Below are 25,347 nucleotides of genomic sequence, written 5' to 3' on the forward strand. Positions count from 1 at the left end.
TTTTAGAACTTGCAATATTTGAGATTATACTTCGGCTTAGTTCTTTCCAAGTCTTTGTAGAACACAATGCTGCTAATCAAACTCTTATCTTTCCTTGCCAGAAAGGGGAAGATTGTAAAATTAGTTAACCAGCTGGTCTTGTAGCTTTAAATTGTATTTGTCAACTGTCAGTTATACACCTGTGCAGACGTTCTTTTTCACTTGTAGGCGTCACAGTAGGTTATCCATGACGCAGAAGCGAAAGTCTTGTGGGCGTGGCTTCTATATAACCATGGTAAATGCCAATATCTCCCACTTTCTTTGGTCCAAAAGCACCTCTTCAAGTACTTCAAAATGGGATAATTTTACAGCATTACCAATCAATGCGATGAGAATTTATCAACTTTATTTTTGAATTATCTCCACTTAGTTTGTGTTTAACTTTCATTTATTTTCATAGCATCACTTTTGCTAAAAATAATGACATTCATGCCTTTAGACAATTTTTGTTTTCAAACGTTTACAAAATCGGCTCGTTTGACAAATGGGAACGCAACTATCAAGTTGGTAAAACCATGTAGAAAATCGTGGTATATCACAAACTCAGACTATACGACTAGTCGACTATCATCACTGAACCATAACAATAACGACTCTAATTGCCACCAACAAGCATACGAAATAGACAAATGGTAAATATGATGTCATGACTCGTGACTGCTTTAGCTAAAGAGATAGAGAAAGAAGAAAATGGATCCCATGCAGAGGACTTTAAATTAAAGTTCAACATTTATCTGTCTTATAATGTAAAACCAATATGCATGCAAAAAATATTAAGTCTCACCTGTCTGTTTCTCAACAGTCAACAAAATAATGAAGTAACTTGGTGTACAAATCCATTCATGCAAAAAGTTCACAGAATGTGGTCGTTTTCATCCAGATATTAATAGCATCATCATACAAATATGCCTTAGTTATTCGAGTAATTTCTTTTTCCTTTTTCAAACTACATTATTGCTTTCTTCCACTGGCCTGCCCTGTGGTGTCAAATAAGTCACCGCATTGAAAATGATTTGAAGCTTCACTTTTCAAACATCCAAGACAAATGAAAATGTAAGATCATATATTGTTTAGGGTAAACTTTTGATGCACTGACATGTCATGTGATCGGTGTAAATTGTTTTCCTCCGTCCCTATCATACGTCATTTTATATGGGACTTTTAAGAAATTACTACTATTAAAGTGGAACATTTTTAATGATATTGTAATTTGCAATTAGATAACACTGTCAAAACTATTTACACTAATAACATTCTATATTAAAAACTAATAACATTCTATTTTTTTTAGTCAAAACCTCTATATAATAATTTCAACTTGTCAAATCATGCAATGCTAAATTCACCAACAAAAATAAAATAAAATCATGCAATGCTAAAAGTAAAAGGAAACTAAGGAACAAAAGAAAACATCTTGAAAACAAGAATGTGAATCAAAATTCATGAAACATCAGTTGATTATGACCACCATTTTCACTTTTCAATAGCAAGGAAAATAAACATGACATTATTAGAAGAAGAAAAAATCTAAATTCCACAAAATAATTATAATAGAATCCATAGTGAAAAAGTAAGCTTATTTTAACCTACTCAACAACTCCCATTGACACATCTAATCTAACCATACTCGCACGCTGAAGTTTAATTTTTTTTTTTTTCTTTCTTTGTAATGGTTCACTGTTGATATCTTAAATACCACAAATATCATGATTATTTTAGCATAAACATAACTACATATGGGGTGGACAATTTTGGGTACAAAATTAAAGACAACATGATCAATCATCTTCTTAATTTCCTCCATATATAATTTCCCTTGTAGTTTTTTTCCTCTTTGTGTAATCAAAACTACTTAGGGTCAAAAAAACTCACTTTAACACCCGTACGAACAATAACATATATGCTAGCAGCAATCAATATGCCACTAAGACCAATACCAAATGTTCCCAAGAACCAATTGAGGCACCACATAACACTGTATTTTTTTGGCTTCTTTATTTCGAGCCACATAAAACATGGGTACGCTAATGTCACTGGCAATGCTACTCCTCCAATTAAACCAGCCAAGCTAGCCAAAAATGGTGTTGCCACTCCTATGAAGAAGGATAAAAATCCTGAGAAGATTCGAATACTTGACCGGAGCCACCATGGACATGGCTTATTCATTTTTGTTGTGTATTTTGATTCCATGTCATCGAAAATTGGCATGCCGTAGATTTGGAATGAACACAAACAATTCACTACTACAAAGAAGCTGGTTAATCCAAGCACAAATCTTGATATGTCATGGGAATGGAATTTGTATAGTGCTGTGAGCATTCCTCCATTTTCAGGAATCTGTACATTTTGAATCATGTGTATAAATTAATATATATATATATATATATATATGTATGATATACAATAAAATAAGTCCTAGTAAATAATGGGTCCATTTGTTTTAGATTTTAAAAAGGGTCGTATGTTTGAGAAAGCACTTGCTAGCATCTTTATGTAAAAAAGTTGTTTTTGATGTTTTCACTCTACCTTAAAATTAGTTTTTGACAATAACTTAAGCTTCATTTAAATACCAAAATAAGTGATTACAAGACTAAAAACAGTTGTCTTTTAGAAATCATGTGTATATTAGAAAATCAATATTGTACAGTCATGAGACAAATTCTTATAATTTTTGTATGGTTCTAAATGAGTGAGATGCATTACCAGTTGGCCATAAGCCCAATAGCCACCGATGGCTACGGGAAATAAGCAGGCGGCAATTAGTGTGTAAGCAATCTTGACTCCTTTCCACATGGGAACGTGTGATGGATGCTTCTCACTTGAAGGCATAGTAGCCTGCAACAAAGATTTTTATGCGAATCAAAAAGATACTTGAGTAATATATTAGTCAAGTGTTTTTAGTAATCCATTGTAACTAATAAGATAAGATCCTTAGATTTCTCATGAGTAATTAGATATCTTTTCAAAATTATTCATTGAATCGACTATGAGACTAATCATCTAATCTATAATTCAGCTAGTTAAAAGTACGCATTCCCTTCACCATAATGAGATACAAGAAGAAGAAAAAATTAAAAAGTTAAAAGTATGTGATCTAACATCAACTTTTTAAGTATTCTTTTTTACTGTCAATTAACTCACAGATATTATTATTTTTGTAAATTTAACTCAATTGACAGAGACATTGTATAATACATATATGAGTCGAGGTTCGAATCTCATACACTTCACTTATTCATGAATTTCTAGCCACTGTGTTACTTGAAAAAAAAAACTCACTTATTATTAATTAGAGAAATGATATTTGTACAACAATCAATTTTGTGATAACTTTTGAATAATTTTTTATCATATACTCACATTATCTTCTTACCATCTCTCTTCTTTTATCTCTCTCTATTGTTTTTATCATCTCTCTTCTTTTATCTCTCTATTGTTTTTAACCAATAAAAATAAAGAAAAAGAAATTTATCACAAAAGTTGTCACCAAATAATTGTACAAATATGATTACTCTATTACTTATCAGGTAGAAAATCCAAAACTTACGCTTACAATTCAACCTCTTATTTTTCTATTTAATGAAATTGATCACACACAATACTTGATGATTATAATTATTTTTTCCTATTCCAAACATTATTTAGGACTAGCTATTTTTTTGTAGTGAATAGATGAATGTTTGTATGTTACACCACTCTAAACCAGTTTGGGTCATTCTCTATCTCTCAACTTATCAACTGAACTGCAATTAATCTAACAGGAAGGAAGACTGGAAAAGTCATCCACTAACTTCAATGATGTATACTTCATCCAACCTCTTAAACAACTTTCAACTTTGAAAGCAATACTTCGTATCAATTGTCAACAAAACAATGTACCTATCTCATTACTACAAAGTCAAAAGATAGAAGAAGCAAAGAAACTTCAAATTCACATTTTAGCATATGAAACTCCTACTAGACAAATTTACCAAGATTTGTTCCTTTCATCATTGGTCATGCTAATTTGTGCTCTTAGAGCATTAGGTAAAAAAGTTAAAATTAAAACATTTTCATTAAAAAACTTTTCATTAAAGACAACAATTTTTTACTTTAAAAAAATTGAATATACAACTTTTTTATCATTTTCCAATACACTATTTATATACTATTAGTTTACTTGACTAATACCCTAGAGCACTCACTAATATTGTTTAACTAGCTAGCACCCCATAACCCAGAGCACTCATTAACATTTTTCTTGTAATTATTATAAGTGCATGACACTTTTTAGTATTTTCCTTTTAATTATTCCATTTGTCACCAACTTCAATAATAGTAAATAGTCAATTAAGAGAAAAATAATCTTATATAATCACATACCTGAATTTCAAGGATGAGATTGTGGCCCCTAAAGGCAAAGGCAATGATACCAAATGCATTAAACACACCAAGAATTTTTTCAACACTGTTACCTCCCCTTACTGGATTATAATTCACACCTGGTAGGGTACCCTGTGCCACGGAAGCCATCCAAATGGAGGTACAATACCCTACAGCAGTGACTGCTCCAATAAGGGAAATTCCAGCAATTGAATTCAAGTTTGGTAACTGAGACAGAACCACAGCAACACAGGTAAAAACCAAGTACCATTCCACGGTAGTCATAGGTTTGGAATTACATGATTCTCCACAAACAACCTCATAGAATGTTCTTGCTGTTGATCCTCCTATGATGATCAATGTAGTACATGTCCCAGCTGATAGGTATAGTATTGGAAATAAAGCTAGCAATTTCCCCAATTTCTCACCTGCAACATTCCGTTCCAACACTTCATCAATTGATTTTGCCTAATTTTGTAGTTAGTTCAAGAGATAAAATAATGTCCGACCAATGTTCAACCCATGAATCAAATTTGTGAACTATTTGAAGGATTCAACATTAGCCGAAGTACATTAATTATTTGAGGCCAACTATTTAGTTTTTAATTACCTATCTCCGTGAACTTATAAGGACAATGCATAATACATGCAAGGTCGGAGTTCGAACCCAGACACCACAAAAAAATCACTACAGTACATATTAAAAAACCGACTATCCAAATTGTTTCATAGTGGTTCACATCGGGCCACATATTTAATCTAGTTAGACTAAATTAAATTACGCAAAACACTTGATTTGTCAGGATTATGCAATCCAAACATGTGCAAATTTACCCATGTTTTTAAATCAGCCAAACATATGTTGATTTTGTAATTATTTTAAATTAATTACATTATTGTTTACAAATTGTCCTAACAATCATTTAATACCACTCGTTACTCTTATTGTTTGCACAAGCAACTCAATTTTTGATGAACATCACTACATCTACCAATATTGTCATGTTACATGCCTATCTTTTTATTTAATTCACATTCAAACTAGACATGATGTATAGTTCAATCAATAGTTTATTGCATGAAAATGACATTTGTTGTTAGTTACACATTACATTTTCAGCTAAAATTTGTTGCATTTTGTTAACCATGAAAATTCCTATTCTCATTTTATGGAAAAATAAATTGGATCTAATCTCATTTTAGAGAGTATATTTTCTCTAATTTGGTGAAAACTTAGGTAAGTATTACTTGTTGCAACATCTTCCTTAAATCAAATGAAAATATAGTATCCACAAAATGAAAAAGAAATGAATGAATACGTGGTTGCATCATACCAAAAGTAACAAAGCAGAGTTGAAGGTATCGACTATAACGAACACCATCCTTGGATTCGTGAAGATGGACGAGCAACCATAAGGTATAAAGCTGCCATATGAATGCTATTGTCAAACTTATTATTCCCCATGTCCTGCAACCAATCACACATTTGTTTCATCAATATTAAGAGCATGTGTGTGTGTGTGTGTAAGAAAATGGTTGAAAAAACTTTCTTCTTTGTTGACAATATATATAGGGTTTGAGATAAACTTGATTTTAGAAGAAAACATAAAGACATGTGATAGTTATTATAAATTAAAATTATCTCCCTCTTGAAAAATAAGTTTGATTAAAAGTGATAATTAAATTGTACTACTATTTTCTTCCTTAAGTTATGTTGAATGTATTTCTTTTAAGTATGTACTTAAAATAAAATATTAAATATTAATTTTTACCAACATACCCAACCCATTACCGTCACCATCGACCCATCCAATATTGTACCCCCACCACACCTTCTAATATTTCAGTACATCAACATGTTAAATTTTTGTGTGTTTATGTTTAGATAAATGAATTTCCTAGCTTATAATTTTTTTTTATAAAATACAAATTATTAATAATAACTTGTGAATCAAATAAGTACTAGTGTAAAAGACTTGAGTGATTCTATAAGTTATCAAATATTCTTTTAAAAAAAAGTTATCAAACATAATTAATTATTATAGAGTTAAAGATTATTTTTTTTTAATAATATTATGACAATTAATAATCCCCATTTTAAAAATGCTTATTTATAAAACAATGAAATATGAATTTTTTAGATGTAAAAATTATTTTAATTTTAAAATTATACAACTACGGGTTGTAGTATTTTAAAACAAAAACAAAATGGGAAATATATGGACAACTTTGAAAATCTGGTCTATCATGAATTTATTTATAAATTTTAGTCTAAGTGTGTTGAATAAACTTTATTACAGTTGACTATTGTTATTTTATATTAAACATGATTAAAATGCATAGATAACATGAAGAATTTGTAAAAAAGTAATTTTTTAATCAAATCACTCAATCATCTTTGATTATTTTATTACATTCAATGATTAGCAAAATTTAAAATTCTAATTACATCTTGATGATATTTTTAGTTGATGATAATATAACGATATCTTTAAAAATAATTTACCCATATAAATAAATTAGTCACAATTTTTTTAATAATTATTTACCCATAGTTTAAAATATTTTATAGAGTCATTCAGTTATATTGGAGTATGATATCACATTGTCATATCATTTTGTAAAAGATCTCAAAATATTAGCTAGTATTGTAAAAAATCTTCATTTAGATTTTATCTCAATACTAGTAGTAGGTAGTAGCATGAAGGAGAAAACTAATGACAAAATGAATCTGAAAAATGGATAAATTAACAGTGAGGATATATAACTAAGATGAGACTGTCCACTAAACAATTATTGAAAAATGATAGGCATGAAATGAGAGGCACACATGCATGAGTCAATTTTATAAATAAAATATTCACACTTGAATCAATTAAAAATATGAATGAAGAAGAACTTACCAACCAAGAATAGTGAAAGCAACAGGAAGAACAAGAGCTTGAATACCAATCCCAGAACAAAGAGTATGAAAAGCAGCATAATATTTGTTACCATTTCTTGACTCAGTTATTGGAAGCCAAGCATCTTGAGGATCAAGTTTGATTAGTCTCAAAGCATTCCTAACAGGTGTTCCTAAAGGGGTAATAAACCTTGGTGGGGTAAAAGACATTCTTGGTGTTCTAGGGGTCTTGTTCTTTGGATTTGGTGTATCCTCATTCTCTGAATGAAGAAGGGGTGATCTTGTGAGAGATGGTGAGTATTGAAGCTGAGAGGGGGGACATGATACTGGTGATTTGATTTCCTTAGCTTCAGCCATGTGTTTCCTCACTTTGTTCTCTTGTTTTTCCACACCTACTGTATGTGTTGCACTTTGGATGTTTATATAGATGGGTGTGGAAGAATTAATGTATATAATATACTAAAGAGATTAATTGTTATGTATAGGTGAGTAGAATATTTTTACATATATTATATTAATGCAATAAAATGATTTTAAAATTTGGGGTAAGTCTAAGTCAACCTTTACGAAATATATCGATAAGGTAAGAAAAGTTTTTTACATATAAAATTATTTTAAAATCATTTCTCATCTGATGTGGATTCTCAACACCTGTCTCACATCTTTTAAACCAAATATCTATTGCGAGAATTATTTTTTTTTTTGAAAGAATCTATTGTGAGACTTATAAAGTGGCGTTGTAGTGGGATGTTCAACAAATCATATATAAACTTTCATACCACTTTAAAATTTAAATTGCTTTTAATTTGACATTTACAAATTTGACAAATCATATTATAATGTTACTTAGGGGCAGATGCGACCCATTTGAGTGACTTCGATTAAACCTTTTAAACTTAAAAAAGTACGCATATTTTGATAGTTTCTACTACTTGATTCTCCCTCCATAACAAAACGCAGGTGAACAAAAAAGTCATATATATATATTTTTTTTTTTTAATTTTAGACTAAATATATATGATTATGTTAGATCTTTTATTTGTCCTCATTAGAAACAATGTATAATATATGTAAGGTTCGTGACTAAAAAAAAAAACTTTTATTTATATTTTGTTCAAAATGTAGTATCAATTAATTAATATTGGTTTTGTAAAAAAAAATAATAATAATTAATATTGGTCACGTGACTCAACAATGTAATGGGTAAGAAACAACATAAAAACTTCAATCATATCCTTTATTTTTTAGTAAAAAAATCTTCAAATTCTATCCTTCAATAAATCAACAGAAATATTTTGGGTCCAACCATACTACTATAGACTATATAAAGACAATGATACTGTTTTTTTATTTAATATTCAATAAACATTCTCTCTCCAATAAAATCCTCTCTATATATAGTATATGATTTAACTTGTTTGTATATATTCTATTTAATATGTTTTATTTATAAAATAAAATATTATATTATATGTACTATTATATATGTCATATATATAGTATTTATGTTTTTACAAGAAAAAGTATATATGTCATATGGTATTTATTTCTTTTCAAGAAAAAGAAGAAATATGTCATTATATTGCAAAGGGTATTCATATAAATATCTTTTTTGTTTGTGTTGGCATTGTTCTTCAAATAATATATGTACACTATAAAAAAGATCACATGTGTGTCCACAAGTCTTAACTTAATTGATATAAATATGAAAATTGATACTTCTTACGTTTCTAAATATAAGTAAAATTGACTTTTTAGATTCATTCATTTAATGATGAATGTAACAGGAAATTATGCAGCAAACTTCTTGATTGTATCAATATCAATATCAATATAGCATTGATTGTAACTTTTTTGAACATAAAAATCAAATTAAATAAAGGGCATTTTCGGTATATCATCATTAAATATGTAGCAAATTGTCAACTTTTGTTTGTATTTTGTAACCAGTAGATGGGTCAAAATTTGCTTATACATCCTCCGTCCCAAATTGTATGTCGCTTTGGAGAAAAAATTTGTCTCAAATTATATGTCGCTTTACAATACCAATGAAACATTAATGTTACTTTTCTTATTATATCATTAACTATTTATTACTATCTCTTCTTTTAATTTTTTCATTTATCTTTCTCATATCATTTATTAAGGACAATTTTGTAAAACAATTCATAATATCTCTTTTCCGCACAATATTAATTACATTTCTTAATACGTGTGAAATGCCCAAAACGTTATATAATTTGGAACAGAGAGAATATATCGTAACGGAAGGAGTAAGTTAGACATCGTGATTAGGGTTTGAATCCAGTATATGTTTCTAGTAACTATTGTCACTTCTTTTGCAAACACCGAAAAAGAAAGATCACATGAGTTGTGTTGTGACCAAAATTTATGTGTTGTAGATAAAAGTTTATGATCCGTTGTTTTCCATGTTCTTTACAGCAATATATATTAGACACACCCTTAGACAAATTGTTTGTCACATGTAAAACTCTCATACTTCATTATCTTCCTGACTCAAATTATAAACCGAAAATGAATATGTGCTATGTAGCTGTCTTAGCTCAGCTGGTAGAGCGCGTGGCTTTTAACCACGTGGTCGTGGGTTCGATTCCCACAGACAGCGACAAATAAGAAATTCTTTTTATTCCTTTCTTTACTTTCAATTTTCTTTTGCTTATACTTTTTGGGAAATGTTAAAAGAGTGTTTTAAATGCACTTTTTAACAACTTTAAATAGTAAGTTTTTGTAAGTTTTTATAGAAGTTTATGAATTTAATGTATTGAAAATTGAAGTAATTGATTTTTTCAATAAACATTTTTTTAATTAGAAATCCTTAACGTGAGGACCCATACTTTTTTATGGGAGCCTGTTTCTTTCTGGAAAAAAAAAAAAGTTTAGTGCATACTCCCTACGTATCTAAATATAAGTAAATTTTACTTTTTATGTTCATTCAATTAATGATGTATGTGGTCAATAATATGGACCGCATACATCATTAATTGAATGAACCTAAAAAGTAAAATTTGTTTATATTTAAAATGGAGGGAGTATGTAACACTCATAAATATACAGTTACTTTGTAACAAAAAAGTGCAAAGAAATAATTTCATAATACACCCCATTTAACTATTTCTATGGTTCTTTCAAAAAAAAAAATAATACTATTTCTATGGTCTTAGTTCATTTTTCAAGCGGGGATATGTTCATTGTTCAACTATATGAAAATAACTTTTTATTCTTTGCTTCTTAAAAAAAACTTTTTCTTTGTTAATAGAAACTATATGTATAGAACTTTATGTATTTTTTTAAAGAATATATGTATAGAACTTGATGTCTTGATTTAAGTTTTATCCTAAAAATAAGTATAATGAAATGAATGAAAGTTTACTTATTTTCTTAGCCACTACTAAAATAATTTTATTTTATATCTGAGTACGGACGGAATACTCATGTACTACTACAAATAAACTAATATGTATCCATGATTTTATTATTAAAAATAATTTAATTGATAATGAAATGATGGAGAAAAATCGTTTTCAAAAGATATACGGTAGATCCAATAAGCATGCAATTGCAAAATTATGTCTCAAACTAGGTGTGTAGAGACGTAGGAGCATTCCATGCGAACATTGTATGATACATTTAATTATTTAGTAGACTTTGTGTGACCGGCCAAATAAAAGTATCTACGGTGGTTGGTACATAATTAATTTCTTTATTTCTTTAAAAAAAAAAAAATATTCTTTATTGTTTTGGTAAAAAAAAGTCATGGAAAAATTAACCGATTGTGTCAACGCATCAATTTGTTCTAAGATAGTATTTGGCCCGACTTATTTTTGACTTTTCTACATTATAAAAGGAGAAGTTGGGCCAAACATATTTCTTGAGAAGCACTTAATATAAAAAGTTGCTTATTTTTTGTGTGTAAAATACACAAATAAATGACTTTTGTTAAAGTTGTTGAAACCTACTTCTAAAAATTCTCGGCAACTTTTTTCTAAGATTTCCCCTTCGAATCCCACTGAGCACATTTTATATTTCATTTTATTTGATTTCTTACAGCATGCATGTGGTCTACAATTGCTGTTTTTTGTTTGTTTTTACCATTTTTTTAATTGCTATAATTTGTTTAGGTTAAAAAATGGTCATCTTTTATTAATGGTATTAACAAATTAGTTATACAAATTTTTCTTAAAAAAAAATTAGTTATACAAATTACTATTCATAAATGGGCACTTTTTATTGACAATATGGTATACTATTTTTTTTTTAAAGGAATGGTATATTATTTATGACGTGCTCTTTTAAATAAATATTGTGATGTAAATTCATAGGTTCATGATGTATAAATTTTTATAAATCTTTTTTTTTTGACAAAGAATTTTTATAAATCTTATTCACCTCTTTATATATAAAATTTTTATAATTTTTTATTCATTTTCCCCTAAAATAAATGTTTGTTTCATTTTAAAAATATTTATTTATTTATCATAATTTATTATGAAATATGAACTTTCTTAAAATAATTCATTTTGTTTAAAAATATTATCAAACACTTTAACATAAAATAGATTTTGAAATAAAAAGAAAAATTTACCAAACAACTTAAACTTAATTTCTAAAGCTCATATTTTAACTTCATGCTATTTGTGGTATGATTTCGGTTAATCATTCTTTGCCTAATTTTTGAATGGTTAATGTTTCAAGTTTGATGTATGGTTTCAGACAAAGACATCTGGATATTATCGACCTAACTTTGCATAATTCAACTTTACACCCATTCTATTGTCAAAAAACTTTACACCCATTCTCTGCATATATTTCAGTTTTTTTGAAGGATGCAGATATTTCATTTCTTCTCTTATCATATACTCCCTCCGTCCCAAATTGTATGTCGCTTTGGAAAAAAAAATTGTCTTAAATTATATGTCACTTTACAATACCAATGAAATATTAATGTTACTTTTCCTATTATATCCTTAACTATTAATTACTCTATCTTCTTTCAATTATTTCATTTATCTTTTCCATACCATTTATTAGGGATAATTTTGTAAAACAACTCATAATTTCTCTTCCCCACATAATATTAATTACATTTCTTAATACGTGTGAAATGGCCAAAACGTCATACAATTTGGGACGGAGAGAGTACCGGTCATCTATAATACCATATTCCTCTCTTCTCTTTCCAACTGTACTCCTCATTTTATTCTTTCAGATTGTCTTTTATTCTATTTTAACATAACTAAATTGTTCATAATGAACATGTCCGGTCCAATTAAATTAATGGCTCTGTTCAAATATAAAAAATGAACCTCTAATAAAAAAATAGAAAAAGTCATCATCAATTTAAATTTTAAATAACATCAGACAAAACACAATTTTTTTTATTTTTTATAATAAGTTATCAGTTTCTTGTTTAACTTTTACCTACAGACAAAATCGTAGATAAATTTAAAATTAAACCATGAACATTTATCTACTGATGACTAAAAGTAAATTTTCTTGTTTTTGAAAAAATGAGCCCCAAAATTTTGAAGCCATGTTCTATAGAACTTGTTGCACCCTCTAAGGATAATGCATATGATGGATTTGTGATCCCCTATTGAGATGAAAATTGCACACAACTTCATAAATGAATTTAAATTTCGGATGAGTAGAGTTCTTCATCTAAGAACCGAATGATTAACAAAAATATATATAAAATTGCTCTTCTTCCATTCAAAATTACTTACTTCCATACAAACTGATAAAAATATCACCCACGTGACTTAAGTCACGTTGACTTCCAACGTGAGTTAACTCATGCTCATTACAGGTCAACGTGACTTAAATCGCGTAGGTTGTAGGCCAGCGTGAGTTAAGTCACGCTCTGCCTGTGTCCAGTAGCAGAACAACATATTTGGTTTTTTTTCCTTCCTTCATTCATTCTTCCATACACTCATCCGATCCATGTGCGCTTTGTAAGGATCTATTACAACGAGACCCTTAACCGATACAAAAAGCATAACATGGGGGGGGGGGGGGGGGGGGTGTTGATCCTCCCTGTAAGAATTTGAATAGTCCATGGGTAGGGCTCCGTTGAAGTGCTGAAATGTTCATGCATGCATTAACATATACTAATCAATAAACAACACATAATATTACATGTTTGACATTTAGGTAAATACACATGGTTTAGATTTCGGGCATATAAATTGTGATAAATTAGACCAACTTCACTTCTTAAATGGCACAATGTTGGGTGATTTTGGGTGTTTTGGTGATTTTTTTAGGGCAAAAATGTAATTATTGAAATGGAAGGGGGTTTCTGATAGTACATAGGCATGATTCAAGTTATATAATCCGAACAGAGGTAAAATAGAAAGTTTGGAGAATCCGCAAGAAAGCCAGAGGGTGAGAAAATAAATTCTCCAATACAAAGCATCCACATCGGGTTGTTTATCAGCGAGTCTAGAATATGAAAATGACTCTTCTCACTTCTTAAATTGTTGTTTTTTAGCTGTCATCGAGCACTTTTAAGATCAGTTAAACCCATTTAAAAAGTTATTGAACCACTCTTAAAAATGCACAATGACAATTAACTGCCATTTAAAAAGCCAAACTACTATTAACCGTTGTTGAGCTATGTTTTTGAGCAATTTGAGAAGTGAGAAGAGTAATTTTCCTAGAACATTGTCACATCATAATCATTTTAACTTCTCAAAAGTTGCTCTTTAGACGCCTAACAATTGCTCACATGCAACTCAACCTCAAATTACCCAAAATAATTTCAACGGCAATTTACTATCGTGCATGGATCTTTTTGAACCGATTTAAAAAGTTCTGAACGACAATTAACTATTGTTTTATAGTAAACATTAATTTATTACCGTTTAGTAGGTGTATGTAAGTAATTGCTAGGTTGCTAAAGAGCAATCCTCTAAGCACTTCTCTCAGCCAGCCAAAGTAATCCATAAAATTATCCCCTAAAAAAATGTAGTCATAAAATTTTAAGCAGCAGTTAGAATTTGTAAATTTGTGAATATGTGTGTCTTATGTTGTATGCCTAAACTATTTCAGGTATTTCATCCTTAACTCTGTGTTTATCTACTCTTGGCCATGATTTGTCCTGGTGGTGTTTGCTGTTGCTCTTTTTTTCTACTTCTTCCACAATTTTTTTCTCAAAAATAATTATTATTAGTGGAGAAATTCCATTGAAATCTCGCGAGTGCCATTGGTGTACGCCTCCAATGATGGCTCCAAATTGTTTCCTAGCAAGCATGGTACCCTATTTTTGCTTGTTAGCCCAAATCAAGCATGGTAGCCTATTTTTCCACCTCTAATGGGATAATCGTGCATATGCTTCCTTATTGGTCCTAGTTTCAATTAGTGGCCGTTTTTCCTTTGTTGCTAACTTTATATGAGAATACTTTCTTTATGGAGGAGGGGGTGCAGGAGTGGAGTTGTGAGGCCAATCATGTCTACGGCAAGGGTAATTGATGTGCAGATAATTAAGTTGACAAATCTTGATGTCATCCAGCTGTGAGAAGCCTAGCCTACGCCAAGTAATATTATGCTATAAATAAGGATTGACTTATTGGAATGGATGTTATATAAGTCAAAAGGGTTTTGGATCCGTTTTGATTAACTTATTTTCAAACTATGTAAATAAATAAGCTTTTATGTTAATTCATAATAAGTTCTCAGTAACGAAAACTATATCTTCATACATTGTTTTTTAGAAACTATCTTGATAAGCTTATGAAAATATATTAAAGCTTCTTTATTTGAATAAGTTGTTTTACATAAGCTCAAAAATAAGTCAATTCAAACAGACCCTATAACATATATATTCGCCCTAGTGCCAAGTAAGAGTTATTTATTAAATAAATTTGCTCAATATTTTTTTACAAGTTTATTTAGTAAAAAAAATAATCAAATTTTATGTTATCTAAATTTGGTCCAAGACACGTTTTGAAACTTATATTTAATTTAAAAGAAATGTTAGCTTTCTAACACTTACTCTACTCTTTTATCGGGTGAAACACATGCGGGTCTTACACTTTGAGACACATAATGAGAAGTGGTCACTCGGCCATGAGGTTGTAGACATAAACTTGGACTTCATTAGGCCGATTTGGAGACAAGGATGTGAAATAAACAGTTGTAGTTTTAGTGGTTTACTGAAGTTGTTCAACCTATCAAAATGTATATTTTAATAGGATTTTTTTGCTTATAGAACCTTGCAAAATGAGTTTTTACTAAAACTTGAGCAATGTATAGCTATATATGAAGCAATTCTCGACAAAAAAAGGTGAAAATACATGAAGGAGGAAGCAAGTCCTCATAAAATCTTCAGTCATCCGATATCTTCCTATGTCACGAGTAATTTTCTTCTCCCTCGTTCTCTTGCAAATGAGATTGACAAAATAATGAATTCTTTCTGTTAGGGTGGCGCGATAGCAGGTACTCGTGGGATCCATTGGCTCTCATGGGAGAGACAAGCTATTAGTAAACATAATTTGCAAGCCTCCAATTTAGTGATGTTTAGTAAGCAAGGGTGTGGAAACTCACCACCAAGTCGAATGGGCTAATTACCCAGTTATACGAAACCAAATATGATTCATCAAGTAATTTTTTGGAGCTTCAATTTGGTTATAGTTCTAGTTAAACTTGGTGTAGTATTTGGACGACGAGATTTTTATTGAGAGATGGTTACAAGTGGAATAATGGCAGTGGCAGTGATATATTCAATGTCGTTATTGAGTCTTTTAAGTAAGTTGCTCAATTTATGTCTTTCACTTTAATGCTGGTTTTAGATTTAAGAAGTTTATGATTTTATCTTTTTGATTAACCTTATATTTTCTGTAGCTTCGTTTTGTCTATTTGGTTTAGCGCAGTGCTACTTTTTTATTTTATTTTTTTTATTTTTATTTTTATATTTTATGAAAATGCATCATAACCTATGTGGGGTGTTTTAATCATATTTGGAGACATGTTTTAAATGAAGTCAAACAAGTGACAAATGAAAGATAACAACTATAACTACAACTTTAATGAATGCAAGTCAAATTCTAACTGAAAAAGGCTAACAAATGCAAAGTCGCGAAGCCCTGTCGAATGGGTGGAGATTGGTGTAGAAGATCCACGATCATTGTGATGATAGAAGGTGTTCTGTTGAGGCTTCTTAGTTTATTAGTAATCCATGTAGGGATTATTTGAAAAGTAATGTTGAGGCATCTTTCTCTAGACATAGAAAATGAGTTGGACTTGACATATGTATTCGAGATGAGTTTGATAGTTTTGTCTCGACTAAACTAGATTAGATATATCATCTTTTCTTTGTAGATGAAGAAGAAACATGTGGTTTGTTACTTGCTATTCATTGAAAAATATTGATGCGGAGATGGTTCGGAACGAACAGCGGATGCTTTTAGTAATCATCTGAAAAATGGATCTAACTTTGGATTCTTCATTAATGATAATAAGAATTGTTTTCCTTGTTTTTACTTTATTTAATAATTCTATGGTCTAGTTAGTTATGAGACATGCTAACGAGGTAGCTCACTCTTTAGCGTGGGTAACCAAATTATTATGCGATGAAAGTGTCTTAAAATCAAGTTTTTTGCGCTTTTGAAACAAGGTGTTTCGGATTACGTTACTAATCTTGTCCCAAGGATCACTTGTGAAATAGGGTGACTAGAATCACATTTTTCCTGATTGGAATCATGCACCTCTCCCTATAAAAATAGAAACAAATCACACAATAGATAAAAGACTAAAAGAAGGGAACACACATGTCTTGTTAGGATTTGAGTGTTGAGTGTCTTTCAAATGTCTTGATAGTGAATTGGAGAGCTGTTCTCTCTCTCCCTGCCTGATGTATGTCAATTTGAACAAACAATTTCTTGGTGTCGGTTCTCTTCTTTCTTTATTCGTTGTTTTTTGGATTGATTGTTTGTATGCTCATAGACTCTAGATTTTAAAAAGTGGAGATGTCAAAAAGTGCCGTACAAATTTCATTAATCTAATAATCTTCTGTTTAATGAAAGAAGGTTGTAAAATGCAACTAAGTCTTCTTGTGATCATAACTATACAATCAACTGTATTAATCAGACTTAGATAAGACATGGATAATATATGAGTTTGAGCTTAATTGTTTTCAATAGAATTTTAATTTAGGCACATAAAACCAAATTCATCGAATTTCTTAGACTCATATACTAGTTGGTTTATAATATTTGTTAGACATGGATAATATATGAGTTTGAGTATATGTTACCATCAAAATTTAGTGAGATGACATATCAAATATTGTATTGGTTCCAAAAAGACAGACATTAAAAAACAAAACATAAAAATCAAAAGAGGGTATAATAATACATAAATGATAAATTACATTAACAGTCATGGTCTCACATTAAGACAGTCAACTACTTAACTATTTTCTATTCTATATATAAGGCACATTGTATAGGTAAAATTTAACTACATAGACATCATCATAAATAAAAAATCTAGTATATCAACTTCAATTATGCAATCATGCTAGATATACTTAAAAAAAAAATTACAACTACAAACTTGAGTATACAATTTTGAATTTCTAAGATATAATTTAAAAAAATACAACTTCAATTGTAATCTTCCTAAGAAATCCGCATATATTTCCCTAGTAATTTTTTTCCCTCTTTAGTTGAGACTACTGAGGGTTGAAAAAGCTTACATTAACACCAGTATCAATAATAACATATATACTAGCTGTAACTAATATGACACTTAAAGCAACTCCAAATGTTCCCAAGAACCAATTGAGATACCACATGAAACTATACTTCTTTGGTTTCTTTACTTTGAGCCACATAAAACATGGGTATGCCAATGTCACTGGCAATGCTATTCCTCCAATCAAACCAGCTAAGCTAGACAAAAATGGAATTGCAACTCCTATGAAGAAGCACAAAAACCCGAAGAAGACTCGGAAAATTACTCGAAGCCACCACGGGCACGGTTTCTTCCATCTAGTGGTGTATACTGATTCCATGTCATCGAAAGCCGGCATGCCATATATTTGAAATGAACACAAACCATTTACTACTACGAAAAAGCTGGTCATTCCAAGTACAAATTTTGATACGTCTTGAGAATGAAATTGGTATAGGGCCGTAAGCATTCCTCCGTTTGCAGGAATCTGTATATTTGAAGTCAATGGTTTGTGATTAGTTGACGGTGTAAATTTATAATAAAATTGCATCAAAACTAAATTCAAATTAAAACAATATGGTACTAGTATACCATAAGACAAGTCATAATATAATTAATTAGTTGGCTAATTTTACTCTCTTTAGTTCTAAGTAATTAGATTAGATGTACATACCAATTGCCCATAAGCCCAATAGCCACCAATAGCTAAGGGAAATAAGCAGGCAGCAATGAGTGTGTAAGAAGCCTTCACTCCTTTCCACATGGGCACATGTGATGGATGCTTCTCACTTGAAGGCATAGTAGCCTGCAACAAAATTGGAAAATCATAAGATGATAAATTACTTGAAGAATACGTTGATTGATTATTTAACAAGAAATAAGTTACATCTAATCAAATATCTAAGATTTAGCTCAGTTTATTGAAAAAAATAGAGATTTAGATTGTACTACAAATCTTTTTTGTCAACATAAATTTATGTAAGTTGGAATAGTAAATATAAAGTTACTACTACTCAATCAAAATCTACTTATTGAATGAAGTTGACTATACTCAATATTCAATACTATCTCTATTTTTTTTTTTCCTCCTATTCTGAACTTAACATGGTGGACTAATCAATTAAATATAAAAGGAGAAAGTCGTACAATAACTCCAAATTGTGTGCTTGACCCAGCACATCTATTGAAGTTTTCAACAACTTTGAAAGCAGTATTTTTTGTCAATTGTCAACAAAACAAAGTAGTAACTATCTCATATTCTCATTACTTCAAAGTCAAAAGAAGAAACTGCAAAAAAAAAAAAAAAAAAAACTACAAATTGGCTTTGCTAACGAAACAATGACCACTCATGACAAGTACCCAATAAATATATCAACAAAAAATTGTTAAGTCAAATAATTTCATTTCTCATTAATTTGAAAAAATTTAATTAGGTAAGAGGAATAAAAAATTTGCCACATACCTGAATTTCAAGAATGAGATTGTGACCCCTAAAGGCAAAAGCAATGATACCAAGGGCATTAAGCACACTAAAAGCATTTTCAACCTTGTTTTCACCCATCACAGGATTATAATTCACACCTGGTAGGGTACCCTGTGCCACAGAAGTAATCCAAATGGAGGTACAATACCCTACAGCAGTGACTGCTCCAATGAGGGAAATTCCAGCAATTGAATTCAAGTTTGGTAACTGAGATAGGACCACAGCTGCACAAGTAAAGACCAAGTACCATTCAACTGTGGTCATAGGTTTGGGATTGCAATGGTCTCCACATACAACTTGATAGAATGTTCTTGCTGTTGATCCTCCTATGATGATCAATGTAGTACATGTTCCTGCTGATAGGTACAATATTGGAAACAATGCTAGTAATTTCCCAAGTTTCTCACCTGCAATATACCATTCCAATACTTCATCAATTGGGCAATAAATTTTTTTCACATCATTATGTTACACTTTTGGTCCATTAAGATTAATGTCTTAACATTTTTGTTAAATTAAGATGACATATAAAATGTTTTTTTTTTAAGAGTTTACTTCAAAATTTATAGAGATGATGTATATGATATAAACTTTTAATCCAACCATCACTCTTATAAATTATGTGTCAGATAAAATGTTATTGAGCGATGTAACATTATCTATGATGCAAGTATAATAAAGTGGAGAAAGAAATTATACCGAAAGTGGCGAAGCAAAGCTGAAGGTATCGACTGTAGCGAATACCGTTCTCGACGGATTCGTGAAGATGGACGAGCAACCATAAGGTGTAAAGTTGCCATATGAATGCTATTGTCAAGCTCAATATTCCCCATGTCCTGCAACCATCAATCACAAATTTGCTTGTTAAATAAAGTTTGTTATAGGTGTACAACAAAGTTAATCAGGGGTAAAATACACTTGACACTTTTGAAATAATATAAAGTTGATCTCTCTATTTATTTTCATAAGTTTGTTATATTTTGAAATATATTGTATCAAAAGTATTATTTTGTCACTACGTGTATTTCAATGTTGGAGGAGTGATAAAATTAAAAGGGTAAATATATAAAATTGGGACCAACTTATTATCTATCTATTTAAATAACTCCAAGGAGTTTCCTACTAAACTATGGCATATCTTGTATCTAATATAAGAACTAGTCTCATCCCATAGTCTAAAGCCGCCACCAGTCTCATCCACTTACCCTATATTTCATTTAACAAAAATAAAAAAAATATTACATGTATATTAACCTAATCTCCTTCTCAAGAACAAAAATAAAAATTAGCATATAAAACTATGAATCACTTTTTTTTACAATAAGAATAAAACAATGAATCTTGAACATCCAAGTAACATAATTGATATCTTTAAAACACTTTTTGATTTATTTATAAAAAAACAAAATACTTTTTTGAACTTAAACAAGGAATTAAACTAAGATGAAAAGATGAATGAATGGAGAAATGAAACTATATGAAACTTACCAACCAAGAATAGTGAAGGCAACAGGAAGAACAAGAGCCTGAATACCAATCCCAGAACAAAGAGTATGAAAAGCAGCATAATATTTGTTACCATTTCTTGACTCAGTTATTGGAAGCCAAGCATCTTGAGGATCAAGCTTAGTTAATCTCAAAGCTTTCCTCATAGGACTTCCCAAAGGGGTAATAAACCTTGGTGTCAAAGACATTCTTGGTGTTCTAGGAGTCTTTGGAGTCTTACTCTTAGGATGTGGTGCATCTCCATTCTCTGATTGAAGTAGTGGTGATCTTGTGAGAGATGGTGAATGAAGCTGTGAAGGTGGACATGACACTGGTGGTGATGCAACCCTAGGTGTTCCCATCAATGAATTTCCAGTTCTAGGTGTTATTGGTGCTGACCATATTTCCTTAGCTTCACCCATGTTTCACTAATTGTTTGTTAGACAATTTTTGCACCTTAATATTGTGTTGTGTTGTTTCCTCCTTTGTGTTGCATTTTTTCATTCAAATATTTGATGTGTATATATAGATAGGTATGAAATAATAATGCACAATATTAAAAGGAAAGGGAACCATGAAATTTCTACATTACTTTTTTGACAAATTGTTGAATATAAAACTCTTACATGTGTAAAAGCCATCATCATGTATAGTAATATTTTTGTTTTTAATGAAAATTAATTTAATAATGAAATGATGGTCTTGAAATATATATATATATGGTCAATCCGGTAAATGTGCATATTGCAAACTTGTTTGTACTGTGTAGAGACGTATAGGAGACTTTATGTGACCGGGGCTTAATGAAAATAGCTATCTAGGTTGGTGGATATTATTAAATTAATTAGGCATAGTTGGCGGTTAACTGTTAATTAATTTATTAAATTATTGTGACCATTGAGTTGGACCGTTATCATATCAAATGGCAGCCAATCTGTGCTAATTGTGAAAAATAATAATTGCTCCTATAATAATAAGACTAGTAGTATATGACAAGGAATTTAAGAATTCATGCATTATCAGCATACCATTTTAGAATAATATTTTGCAAAGTCTTAGTTTAAGAATTTTGGTACGGCATATAGTCATTAACATTACTCCATGTTGTTATTTTCTTTGGTCATAGAAATGGGTCCTCCTTCTTATATGTAACTTTATACTTTATTGTATATTTAATACATGACGAAGCAGTACTTGTTGCCGGTCAACAAAATGCACCTCATGGGAAATGTGAGTTTCAAGTCTCACCAACCAATATATGTAAACATGGTTTGGTGGCTAGTTTTGTTTTTATATGAAATACTAGTATAAGCAAAAGAGAAGTGGCAAAACTGGAAAAATAATGAACAGAAAAACATGGGGAAATAATAATCAAAATCCGAATTATATACTTACCCTAACTTCAAAATATACTAGACCTTACACCCGTGCTGCCGCATGGGTCATATTGATGGCAAACAAAACATTCAATTATATTGTAACTAATAATCTGTTTGTGCAAATATAATGTTAAAAAATAATAATACAATACAACTTGAAAAAAAGGAACAAATCATGATGGTACATTACAAAAAATTTAGGCACGGGTGGTCAATCTAGACTTTTCACCCGTGCGGCAATGTAAATGTAGTAGAGAAAAACAAAAAATACATCGTATATTTTCAAATGTCATAAATTTAAATTTAATAATAATGGAAGTTTTTTCGTGTCTACACATTTCAAAAAATTTCTTTAAATACTACATTCGAAGTACTATCAATAAAAACATAGATTTCATCTATTAGCAAAAATTTTAAACCGTTTCTTGAGGTGACCGATGAAAATTGTGCTTGTAAACTTGGATTCATATCTTTATCAATCCATGTTAGGCTTCTTTATGAACTTGTTTCTGTTATCATCCGTGTTGTTGATTGGTTCAGGTCGAAAAGTGATCCAAACTGAAAGCAATAATAAAAAAATTGTGTAAAGGACAATAAATATCATAAAACATAAAAAGAATGGAATAATGTATTTTCCCGATTCCCCTTATAAATTTATTTTTCAGATGCAGTTTGCTAAGATCCTACAAAGAAACACATTTTAACAGTTTTCTTTTTCATTGCTACATCTTTTAAGCAATGAATTCTTCAAATCCAATAATAATCAAATGGACCATACAATCTACTATTTCACATGTTATATAGAGTTGGCAGACTCAGCATCCCATTTTTTTTTCATCCATCAATTGAAGGTCATGTTGTGTATGGCAATCTCCTACCATTCACAAAGGAACTGAATAGATGCAGTACTCTAGAAGGTTGTGCATAGGGTACCATATGAGCTGCTCCCTATATAGTGATGAAAGTTAACAAATTTTCATACTCAAAGATGCCCAACCTCCAACCTACACATAGATATGCAATGCAATTAATCAACTCTTACTCATCAAATCCAGTGATGTCAGCCACAAATCGCAGAGAATAATTGTTTGTTTAATCAACTCTTACTCATCAAATCTATGGCTTACAGATCCGAATGCCTAATTGCAAAATTCTTCAAGTAATATGCTATTGTTAAACCAGTAAGCTATAAACAACATCAGGACCCTATAAAACACAAACCAAACGCATACGCCTGCCTCATGATTATGGAAAGAACAAAAAAAGAAAAAGATGAGGCTACAAAACAAAAGAGGTGCAGCCCCTAAAACACCAACATCACAATGGTTCCGAGTGACATAACCAAAAACGTGCTACCTAAAATAGCAGCACCCTCATGCAGCCAACACCGAGGCACTACACAGCCTGCTGTCCCTCGAGAGCACACTACAAAAAACAAAAACCACCTCGACAAAGTCCACCAAAACTATCGCTATTTTCTCAAAAGACAATCTTTATCAATTTATATAAAGTTTATTTATTTGCATTAAATAGGACACCAGTGAGCTATAAACAACATCAGGATCCTATAAAATACAAACCAAACACATACGCCTGCCTCATGATTGCGGAAAGAAAACAAAAGAAAAAGGCTAGGCACAAAAAAAAAGTCAATGATATGCAACCCCTAAAACACCAACATCACAACGGTTCCTAGTGACAGAACCAAAAACCTGCTATCTAAAATAGCAGCAGCCTCACGCAGCCAACACAGAGGCACTACACAGCCTGCTGCCCCTCGAGAGCACACCACAAAAAACAGAAACCACCTCGACAAAATCCACCAAAACTATCACTATTTTCTCAACAGACAATCTCTATCAATTTATGTAAAGTTTATTTATTTGCACACTATTTTATCATAACATAGACAATACCTATTGTGCAAATTTAGATCTAATGGAACTATATTTCATATTAGTTATTCACTCCCATTATCGTGATGATTGTGGCTCATGGCTCATGATGTCAAAATACTCATGGAGTAGGAATAATAGGATACAAATAGACATGAGTAGCAGTTTTTCAATGGAAAATTTCATAGCAAGAACAAACTTTGGATAAGTTATAAACTGACCAAACATATCTTTGATATTGTTGTCAAATTTACCAAAACTATTGAACACTATGGTCACCCAAGCACCAAGATCTATGTTATAGAAATCACTAAGAGCATGTCATCCTTTTTTCAAAAAAAATCATACCATTGATCCTTTTTACATCCTTGAAATAAAACGAAAGCATTAAACAAATTCAGTCATATTAATATATTCGTACTCGAAGGAAGAAAAATATAAATGCATACTTACATAATGAGCATCAAACTCATTTAATATGTCCTATATTTAACTCGCATATCATTGACAATCTTATGCAATTCGATAACAGGTTCCATATCTAAAGGATCTATAAAAAGAACAAAAGTAAATATTCAGTCAATCTGTCAAGAAAATATAAGCCAAACCCAAGTTTCAATACATTTATAAAGGAGTTTGGGTGTTATTATTATAAGCTATGCCTGAGATGTGTCATCGCGGTTCCTGGAATAAAAATTCACACTTCAGAAAGACAAATTAAATTTTATCTTTGCACATATACTTGGTCAAAAACAACAGCTTGAGTCTTGAATGTATCAAAATAAAACTAAGATTTTTCTGATGTCCATATGCAATAAATTCACTGTTCACCGCATAAGAAAATCTCATTGTAAAAAAACAAATTCAGTTTAAGCTGCTGTATTATAGTCAATAAAAAGTTATCAGAAAATTTGAAGTTCTACTTAAATATGATGGTGATGTACAAATTGATGATAAAACCAATAAGAAAAAAGAGGATCATCTTGAGAAAATACACTTTATACTCATCGGTTGTCTTTGAGCATGCATTTCAATCATTAGCCAACAGGCCTTCGATCAAATATCAGTTTGACCTTTGATTCCAATGTGAAATTATAAATACTTCAC

At 30.5% G+C, this 25,347-nt stretch overlaps 2 protein-coding genes and 1 non-coding gene across 3 annotated transcripts; 1 reads left to right on the forward strand and 2 right to left on the reverse strand.

Annotated features, from left to right (window-relative positions):
• Nucleotides 1-1,546: 1,546 nt before the first annotated feature.
• Nucleotides 1,547-7,723, reverse strand: LOC11430999 (lysine histidine transporter-like 8). The gene is made up of 5 exons (XM_003612232.4): nt 7,305-7,723; nt 5,736-5,869; nt 4,402-4,829; nt 2,743-2,874; nt 1,547-2,376 (listed from the first exon to the last, which is right to left on the reverse strand). The coding sequence occupies exons 1-5, from the start codon at nt 7,658-7,660 to the stop codon at nt 1,888-1,890; spliced, it is 1,539 nt and encodes a 512-aa protein (XP_003612280.1). The 5' UTR covers nt 7,661-7,723; the 3' UTR covers nt 1,547-1,887.
• Nucleotides 7,724-9,856: 2,133 nt separating this feature from the next.
• TRNAK-UUU (transfer RNA lysine (anticodon UUU)) lies at nt 9,857-9,929 on the forward strand. Its single transcript has one exon. It is a non-coding gene; the product is annotated as a tRNA-Lys (tRNA).
• A 7,864-nt stretch (nt 9,930-17,793) lies between these two features.
• LOC11424086 (lysine histidine transporter-like 8) lies at nt 17,794-21,513 on the reverse strand. Its single transcript, XM_003612234.3, has 5 exons — nt 20,970-21,513; nt 20,181-20,317; nt 19,461-19,888; nt 18,672-18,803; nt 17,794-18,485 (listed from the first exon to the last, which is right to left on the reverse strand). Exons 1-5 carry the CDS (start codon nt 21,386-21,388, stop codon nt 17,997-17,999), a joined length of 1,605 nt encoding a protein of 534 aa, XP_003612282.1. The 5' UTR covers nt 21,389-21,513; the 3' UTR covers nt 17,794-17,996.
• Nucleotides 21,514-25,347: the final 3,834 nt, after the last annotated feature.

This window comes from Medicago truncatula, chromosome 5, assembly GCF_003473485.1.
Source record: "Medicago truncatula cultivar Jemalong A17 chromosome 5, MtrunA17r5.0-ANR, whole genome shotgun sequence".
Lineage (NCBI taxonomy): Eukaryota > Viridiplantae > Streptophyta > Magnoliopsida > Fabales > Fabaceae > Medicago > Medicago truncatula.

What these genes read in the sequence shown, in the direction of transcription:
- LOC11430999 (XM_003612232.4), bottom strand. Translation starts at nt 7,660, where the DNA reads ATGGCTGAAGCTAAGGAAATCAAATCACCAGTATCATGTCCCCCCTCT. An exon ending in ATCTCATCCTTGAAATTCAG is followed by an intron (nt 2,875 to 4,401) that starts GTATGTGATTAT and finishes TCTTTGTTGCAG; the next exon opens with GCTACTATGCCTTCAAGTGA. An exon ending in ATTGGGCTTATGGCCAACTG is followed by an intron (nt 2,377 to 2,742) that starts GTAATGCATCTC and finishes CAAAATGTACAG; the next exon opens with ATTCCTGAAAATGGAGGAAT.
- LOC11424086 (XM_003612234.3), bottom strand. Translation starts at nt 21,388, where the DNA reads ATGGGTGAAGCTAAGGAAATATGGTCAGCACCAATAACACCTAGAACT. An exon ending in GCCTTCACTATTCTTGGTTG is followed by an intron (nt 20,318 to 20,969) that starts GTAAGTTTCATA and finishes TGATGGTTGCAG; the next exon opens with GACATGGGGAATATTGAGCT. An exon ending in ATCTCATTCTTGAAATTCAG is followed by an intron (nt 18,804 to 19,460) that starts GTATGTGGCAAA and finishes ATTTTGTTGCAG; the next exon opens with GCTACTATGCCTTCAAGTGA.